This window comes from Camponotus vicinus, unplaced genomic scaffold, assembly GCF_025532165.1.
Source record: "Camponotus vicinus isolate PSW18456_S1 unplaced genomic scaffold, iyCamVici1.0 SCAF_1, whole genome shotgun sequence".
In the NCBI taxonomy this organism is placed as follows: Eukaryota; Metazoa; Arthropoda; class Insecta; order Hymenoptera; family Formicidae; genus Camponotus; species Camponotus vicinus.
This window is the reverse complement of record NW_028141945.1, coordinates 11,736,918-11,745,907: the sequence shown is the minus strand read 5'-3', so window position 1 is coordinate 11,745,907 and position 8,990 is coordinate 11,736,918. Positions and strand designations below refer to the sequence as shown.

At 27.3% G+C, this 8,990-nt stretch overlaps 1 protein-coding gene across 9 annotated transcripts; it reads right to left on the bottom strand.

The window, feature by feature from the left end:
- Window positions 1–498: 498 nt before the first annotated feature.
- LOC145974503 (proto-oncogene tyrosine-protein kinase ROS-like) lies at window positions 499–8,246 on the bottom strand. Of its 9 annotated transcripts, none has more exons than XR_014439713.1 (9): window positions 8,112–8,246; window positions 7,481–7,703; window positions 5,561–5,654; window positions 4,133–4,789; window positions 2,454–3,880; window positions 2,190–2,291; window positions 1,921–2,035; window positions 869–1,632; window positions 499–735 (listed from the first exon to the last, which is right to left on the bottom strand). XR_014439713.1 is itself a non-coding variant. In XM_083104377.1 (7 exons), exons 1-6 carry the CDS (start codon window positions 7,662–7,664, stop codon window positions 1,962–1,964), a joined length of 2,538 nt encoding a protein of 845 aa, XP_082960503.1. In that variant the 5' UTR covers window positions 7,665–8,218; the 3' UTR covers window positions 499–1,632; window positions 1,921–1,961. The 9 variants fall into 9 exon arrangements, 2 of the variants coding, with proteins under 2 accessions (XP_082960503.1, XP_082960536.1); XR_014439714.1 differs by having other exon boundaries at window positions 8,022–8,218; XR_014439715.1 differs by having other exon boundaries at window positions 7,481–7,706; window positions 8,112–8,199.
- Window positions 8,247–8,990: the final 744 nt, after the last annotated feature.

The following is an 8,990-nucleotide window of genomic DNA, read 5'->3' as shown; positions in this document are numbered from 1 at the left end:
CTCTCTCTCTCTCTAAAATTGGCGGATTATTACTTATATGGATTGTAATAATTACAATTATACGATATATGTATGAAATATATATAATTGTTATAGCAATTTCTTCTGTTTTTTTTCTTTTCTTATATAAGACTTAACTATTAGTCTAAATGACTACCTGACATATTTAATTTAATTTTTATCGATATTTCTCTTTTTTAAACATCGATTCGATACTATATTACATATATTATATATATAAACATATTATATATATTAGCGTCAGTATCACGTCCCAGCAAACATAGAATATTGCAGCAATATTACGGCAATATTACAACATTGCAGCAATGTTGCGGCAATATTACAACATTGCAGCAATGTTGTTGCAATATTCTGTGTTTGCTGGGGGTTGTTTACAGTCGTGAAAATGAATGTTGTTTTTTAATAATCAAAATTTTTCAAAATCTTTCAAAATTTAAGGTAATTGAAAAGGACAGAATTAGTTATATCTAGAAATATGTTTCCTATAGGTCCCCTTCCGTTGAGGTTTATTGAATCGTTTGAAAAATAGCGTTAAAAATTAATTAAATTATAATGGCTAAGTAATATCGACTGGACATAGTAAAGCATCTTCTATGTCCTTTCTTAATGCTATGATATTTTTCGGACAATGTTTAAAATCCGCTGCACTCCAGCAACTCAGCATCAATTGATACAACGTTGACGGACAATTGAGTCATCGGCAAGCTGCGTCTAGCACATACATAATTTATCACTTCGGGATTAGACTTGGCAGCGTAAGGTTGCTCATCCAACGATGTAATCTCTCACATTAATACTCAAAATGACCGACAACATCGTTTTGGGAAGTAAATATTCCACTCACCAAAGATTCCGGTGCTATCCAGCGAATAGGAAATTCTCCTAGACCTTCTCCTTCCTAAAACATGACTTCAACCAAATTAATTTTCTGCTATTAATTGATCATTTTTAAAGTATGTGCGAAACAAAAAACAGTTATTTATCTGTTTTATATAAATAAAAAGAATTTATTTGTATTTAAATCTATTCAAAGAAAAAATGTGCAAATATTATTATGATAAATAAATAAAAGACATTTTCAAAAAATTCAATATTTTACAATAATTAATTTGTTTTAATAATTGTATATTCTTGCGGTAATAACCGTCTTTGTAAATATTTCTAGCTAGTCCAAAATTGCCAATTTTGATAATACGGTTCTCGCTATCTCTCGCAGATACTAGGCAATTTCGACACACGAGACTTCCACGTACGAAACTCAGCTCTTCCAGATAGCAACAGCCTCGTGCAACATTTTCGCACATGGCGAGTAAATCCCGTATACGCAGAGCATGTGAATCGAACGTTTGCAATTTACGACAATCTCTCAAATGTTTTAGCAGATCAGTTTCCATCAATTCCAACACAAGTAATGGAGATTCTCCATCTAAACAGACTGCCAGCAATCTTAATACATGTTTATGTCGAAAATGATCCATAAGTCTGGCTTCTTTTAAAAATTTCTTTTTCTCGTATAAGGAAGCAATTTTTCGAAGCATTTTTATTGCAATAGGTATCTATACACCCGAGTTTTCAAAGTTCCTCACTTTTCATTGAAACATCTGCGAACTATTTAACAGTAATTTAAATATATATTTTATTAAAAATATATAGTTTAATGTCAAGTAACATTATATTTTATTTTATATTAATACAATGAAAAATACATAGAATACTTGTATATGATGTCTCACAATAACTTTATATTATTTATAATAAATAGTTCTAATAAAAAAATTTCTAATAAATAGTTATTCTTGTAATAATTATCTTCATTAGGAAATGCATATCTGTTTTAATTTTTGTTGATCTAGCAATTAATATCATAAAACATTGCTTAAAAAAATTAATTTTTACCATTCCGAATGCGCCGTTGCCAGTGTGTTTTGTAGTGTGATTTAGTGACGTTTGATTTCGTCCAGTTCGTATTCATCCGTATTATGACTGTTATCTCCATTATGTTGGCGATACACTGTTGTAAAATTACAATATATTTATCTAATAATATCCATTATAAAATTTACATGGTTTTCCGATATGTAAATTAATTTTTTAAGGAAATCTTAATGTACTATATCTAATATTATCTACAATTAAAGGCCAAAAAGTATATCAAATATACTTACAACAATAAAAATAGCAGATGCAGATTACAGTAACTAGGCTTAATATCAATATTAGATAATATTGTTGCATTCTTGATACTCCAGGAGTGTTTGAAATATTATCTTTATTATGCAAAAAAGTAGTTTTAATATTTTTATATTATTTAAAAGCTTACTGCTACTTATAATATTACTATTAAAATTTTCTAATCTCAAAAATTTGTAAGCATTTTAATGTTTTAAATAAACATATAATAATATAATATTTATAATACCTTCACTTACTTATACCAATTGTTGAAAAAGTAAATCTTTCATCAGCCGGCCATATAAAGATTTCCTCGTATTCGGGGTACTTTAATATCAAGCGAAATTTGTATGATGTTCCTGGCTGTAAATTTTCGATATGGTATACTACTTCTTTGTTATATTTCGTCTTAATAAAGTCCGTTATTTGCCACTTTTCTATCGCAACATTTTTGTATTCTAATGCACAAAAGACTTTTAGATTCTGTTCGATATTTGAGGTCCAAGAAATGTTCATACTATTTACGTTGACTCTACTTAAAGTTATATTGTTCGGTTCTGAGTATATTTGAATTATCTTGCTTGAACTATCACTGTAAAAATCACTGAAATTAGCTGGATATACACGCACATATATTAAGTAATCTTGTACTGGTAACGACAATTGAATCTTTGTGAAAAATCTGCCATCTGCCATACGTTTCGGTGTATTGATAAATTGTTCGCCTCTTTGTTGTAAATCGTCCATCAAAATAATTGATTCCCAATACACTTTGTAGATCACGGCTATGCAATTCAGTTTTTTGGGCGGCATCCAATGAACTGCTGCCACAGTAGGCGTCAGAGCTTGAACGGTTACATTTTCCGGTGCATTGAGCTTACCCGGCTTAGTTTTGATTGATTGTGTCGAGCTAAATGGTTTTATCGATAATCGATCAAAGTAAAAATTACTTAAGGTTAACGTTAACTTATACTCTGTAAGCGGCGTTACGTTCTTAATCTCATAATACCGCTCGTACATTTGCACATTGAATTTCTCAGTCTTATTGAAGTTATTGTCTGAACAATGGCTCACATGAATAGTATATATAGTAGTTGGTAGATTGTATTTTTTGCATCCACTCTTTGGAACCGATTCCGGAAGATTCACAATTATGCTGTTTTCTGTTACTATTTCAATAGTGTAAACTTCTTCGTCAGGTATCAGGCATCTGGTCGGAGGATATGTTTGCAGAGATTTAAAGGCATTAAAGATATGTAACGATGTTGAAACGTAAGGATATTGTATCATTTGGATGTATTTTAATGCGTCTTTGCTTTCGAGAAGGGCATACTTTTTTTTCAAAACAATTAATCGAAAAGTGGTTGAAGAAATGTAAATATTTGTCTTGTCAATCTTTAAGAAACTGAAATATATTCCAATGTTTTTGGCTTGTAAAATCAAATTGCAATTACAAATAGATATATCTGCCACAATCAAGGAATCTTCAAATAACAAGTAAAGTAGCGGCTTCTTAGTATTAGTGTTTTCAATTTCCATATAGAAAGGTTGTGACATATTTAGTGAACAGGTGCATATATTGGATGTGTTTCTCTGAATTATTTGCGTGTTTTTTTCATCGAGATCCAATAGTGCTATATTATGTTGATTTGAAGTTTTATTCCATTGTGTCATATAAATTATTCTAAAAAAATATATGTATTATTTATGTATAGAACATTACTTTAACAATAGCAGAAACTTAACTGTATAAATGTGAATATTATTATTTAAATGTGAATATTCATAATATTTATAAGTATGTGTTATTTTGATATTTATTTTGTAATTTATAATTTAATTACTAAGCTTTATCAAATTATTAAAAAATTACAAGCCGATACAAAACTTTAATGAAAATTTGTTTATTTCTTTAGCTGAATGAAAGTTAACATACCCCATAGACGGCAATATATTCATGTCATAAATTGTGCTTGTTTTCAATATCTTTTCATAATTGACTATGCCATAATCCCACATTGTTAAATCAAACTTCATAATGTAATACGTAAAATCTAAGTCAACTTCTATCCAGTATAGATTTCTTGCTACCCAATCAATAGAAAGAAAGAGCGGCACATTTTCAAGGCTAATTATTTTTGTGATACTGTTTTCATCGATCTCTAGTGTCATTATATCTTTTTGCACATTGTTCCAATAAATTCTCTTTTCTGCTACTGAGTAAGCGATGGATATGTATGGGACATCGAATATATTCAGTGTAACGAAATGAACGAAGGTTTTTAAATCTAAATCCCATATCCCGATACTGTTTCCCCATACGATCAATAATTGAGGAATTGGATTTTCGTCTGTAGTAGACACATTGATTAAATCCGTGTAAGGACCAGTAACAATTTTAGTATACGCTCGTACTCGAAAGTAGTACGTCGTATTAGGTTTCAGATTGTGCACCGTGTATTCCAATACTTTTGAGATATTTTTGTCCTTGCAGACCATTTCAATTTCATTTAGATCCTCGATCATCGACCAACACTGCACTGTGTATCCTTGTATTCTCGGTATTTCGTCGGTAAATTCAGGTTCATTCCATCTACAAAAATTTTTGTTTTTATATATTTAATAAAATTATAACAGGATTAATGTTTATATATGTGTATATAGGTGTATATGTGTATATATATATATATATATATATATATATATATATATACACATATACACATTTACATTACACATATATACATTTTATTTTTTTGAAGAAAAAATATGTAATTTGCAATTAACAATTTCATATTTTTTCTTAAAAACAACTATGTGTTTTCTTTACACCAATTGATTCCTCTCATTATTTTGTACGTAAAAGTATTAAGGTAAGATAATCGAAAAATGAATATTTTACAAGATATTTTACGGTTTATGTAAAATTAAGAAATTATTTCAAGCCTCATAACTCAAAAAGTACTTAACGAAAAGGTACTTAATTATAGTGTTTTGGAAAGCTCTCGAGATGAGCTACAAGAATATGCAATGAAAAATAGTAGGTTCCATTTAAGAAATTGAAGGTGACCTTTATGTGACCTTCAAATGACTATCCAAGGTCAAATTTTTGGCACCATCTTCTGTCCCCTTCGAAGTCAAGCAACTTTTATTTGAAATATTTTGTTGTACATTCAAAAATAAAAAAGTTATTGGGGTGGGTAACTTAAAATGGCTTACCCTGTGTACACATACACACACACACACACACACACACACACACACACACACACACACACACACACACACACACACGTGTGTGTGTGCGTCGTTAAATTTGAGAAAATAAAAAAGAATACAGACTAAGAATTTTTAAATTCTTTACCTGAATGTTACAGAAATATTGTCTCTTCTATTTGTGAATTGATTGTAGAATTCTACAAATGCTCTGGGAGATGTTGGCTTTTCCACATTTATTTCTGGAGATTTTAAGATCGTTTATATTGACATAATTATATACAAGATTAAGTGAATTATTTCAGTAAGTCAGAAAAAACAATTTAAAATGATAATAAAGGAAAGAAGAAAAGTAAATTAAAAAATAAGGAAATTAGCACAACAAGTATTGACCTTAAAACAATAATATAAAAACCTCTACGTCATTTAAAATCTAGAAAATTACTTGTTACAACAACAAAAATAAATAAAAAGTTTTTAATAAAGCGCTATCCGTTTTTCAAACATTTCTTATTGATTAAGAAATTATAAATACATGATATTTCTGAATTAAAATAAAAAATTGGCTCAAATAATAATAATAATAATTAAAAAATTAATTAAAAATTGGCAAATCATGGCGCGAAAATTGAAGTGCAAGGAGAAAGAGAAAACACCTTCTTTCGTGTGTAGTTATTAGTATGTTTCAAAATATTTGTTACAATTCATACATTAACACACAAACGTAAAAAAATTTAAGTAAATAAAATTAAAATAATGATATTTGACGATTTTTTCTTTCTTAAATTTTGATTAATTTTACGATGTATGCAAATTTCTTCTCCCTTTTTGGCGGGACAGAATAATTTGTCTTGTTATTGTAAGATATTTCTTTTTTTAGATTTGATTTGATTTTCACTCTCTCTTGAACTTAAATTATATTTTTAATTATTTATCATAAATTTTTTTTGCTAACGATTTATGTATTTCTTTGTAATCTATTAAGAGATTATAGAATCATACACATATTTAAAGTTGGAATCTCGAATCGACTTTGTTTTCTCACAATCACATTATTAGCATGATTCTAGTTAAGTTTCATCATCTTGCATATCAAACATGATTCATGAATCAAAGAGAAAGCGACGCAGAATAGATTAATTAGGGTTAATAAGAATTTATATTCGCTATTTTTAACAAATAATACCTAAAAATATAGCTCTTTCTATTTCTTGGAACAATTTTGCCTAACGATTTGATTCTATCATGATAGGTTAATCAAGTTCTCTAATTCTATCTTAACTATTCTTTCCAAAATCTATTCTTTCAAAAATTTTCTCATTATCATTAAAGTTTTAATGATGTCTGTATTTCATATATTGATAGAACTTTTGGCGTTAATTGATACAACTTGTTCCATTATATTGATATTCGACTTTTTGATTCAATATTTAAATTAGTTATCCTATATAACTATTCTTAATACAAAATTAAAATAGCTGTTACATACAACTATCCTTAACATAAAATATGATTTATGATATTGATTTTCTAAATTAATCTTCTAAAATAAAAAAAAATCAATTTAATATAAATCTTATACTCTATATTATGATCTATTCTTTTATATTGTACTCTAATAAATGATTATAAATATCTAGAAAAATAAATATGTTTTAGAAATTGAAGAAAAATCATAAAATTGAAGTGTAATTATATGTATGATTAATAGCGAAGAATAAACACACAGAATACCTCATTCAAATTTTTTTTTAGCAATTAAAGAGACACAAAAATAATACAATCAAGTTTTAATATGCCATCTTAATTAAGTTTAATTTTATAATATATAATAATCATTTATAAATAAAATTATAAAAACAAGCTTTATATAATATTCTTAATATTATTTTAAATATTATTCTTTTTTTCATAACACATTGCATTCACTCATCAATTTTATGTTATACATTTTTATTTTATTATTTGCAATATATATTTTATTATCATCCAGTTTTAGTTACACGAATGAACCATTAGCTGCAATAACATTCAATTGTTTTTTAATTAGATGAAAAAAATTCTTTACCTGTGTAAAGTTTGGGCGGATTGAAAAGATTCTCCAGGACGCTTAATGGAATAGTATCATTCGGTGACAACGTGACAGTTGCGTTTGTCAGCAATACAATTTTCAATAAAACGCATAATATTATTTCTAACATAATCTGCTTCTTTTGTAAATGTTTGCACTCAATCATTTTCCGTTCAATCATCAGTCAGTTAGTTCTCCCGATCTACCAGATGATTTTGACCTGCTAATTGAATTGATGCTAATCAAGTCATATATACATATATTTTCGATAAATTCCTTAGAACCCAGTTAGTTTGCGAAAATCGCGTTATTATGTTACACTAATTTTTAGATTTCTCTTTATGATCGATCATACTAAGTATCTTACGATTAAATTAGGAAACTCTTATAGTAATTATAGTATTATAGTAGAAAAACAATCGCGATAAAAAGATAATCGCGATCAAATTACACAAACGATCAAAAAAACCATAGAATTATATATCACTGATCTTGTAATTTTCATCTATATTCAAGCGCACAGTATAACTAAATTCACTTAAATATTTGCCACATCTGTGATTTCATTAAAAATATAATTGTGCCACAATTATATTTTTAATATCGTTCATATGTATTGTATCCGTACGCTTTTTAAAATCCACTATTCGTACACAATTACACGTTTTAATATTCATATGATGCAGTTTGAATCAAGCGAACGTCTCTGTAAATATGCCATTCGTCCGTCCATGCGCGCAACACATCCTATTTTTTCTAATAGAAGATAACTAACACAGATACATTTGACTATGCAATCACGTTTTTTTTCATGCATAGTTAGAATGTTGATGTAACAATTTAATACATGATAAGATATCAAAATGTTAAATATGAATAATAAGTTTAAAGTGTATGCACGAAATGACGCATGAGACTAAACTTGTTTAATTTAAGACGGAACAAGATGAAGTAATAATAATAATAATAATAATAATAATAATAATAATAATAATAATAATAATAATAATAATAATAATAATAATAATAATAATAACAATAACATAAATATATAATTATATAATTGCATAGCTTTACGGAATGCATGCCGCAGTTATTTAGTACACTTATTGTTTCATATAGAAATGGAATTAGTATCTTATATCACGAATCATAACATATTTTTCTATGGCTTGTTGTTGTAAAGTCTGCAAAAGAGATTAATAAATTAAAAAAATTTAAAGTCAAGGTAATTTAAGGCCAAAGAGATAATAAAATTATGAAAATGTTTGAAGTATACGATATAAACATACATCGTTGGAGAAATAGTATAAGATATCTCTTTGCGAACTTTATTAAATATAATAAGCATATAATAAAACGCTATTATTTTTTAAACGTGATTATTAATTATTAATATAATTATCAATATAATTATTAATTATTAATATATAAGTATATATTTATATTATTTAACATTTATTTTATTTTTGTGTATATGTTACGTGTTGTAGTATTTATTAGTACA

Excerpts from the sequence above, each read along its gene's own strand:
- LOC145974503 (XM_083104377.1), bottom strand. The coding sequence starts at position 7,664 with ATGATTGAACGGAAAATGATTGAGTGCAAACATTTACAAAAGAAGCAG. Across the intron at positions 3,881-4,132 it reads AATATATTGCCGTCTATGGG|AATAATTTATATGACACAAT; the intron begins GTATGTTAACTT and ends ATATTTTTTTAG. Across the intron at positions 2,292-2,453 it reads TTTTTCAACAATTGGTATAA|ATAATATTTCAAACACTCCT; the intron begins GTAAGTGAAGGT and ends TGCATAATAAAG.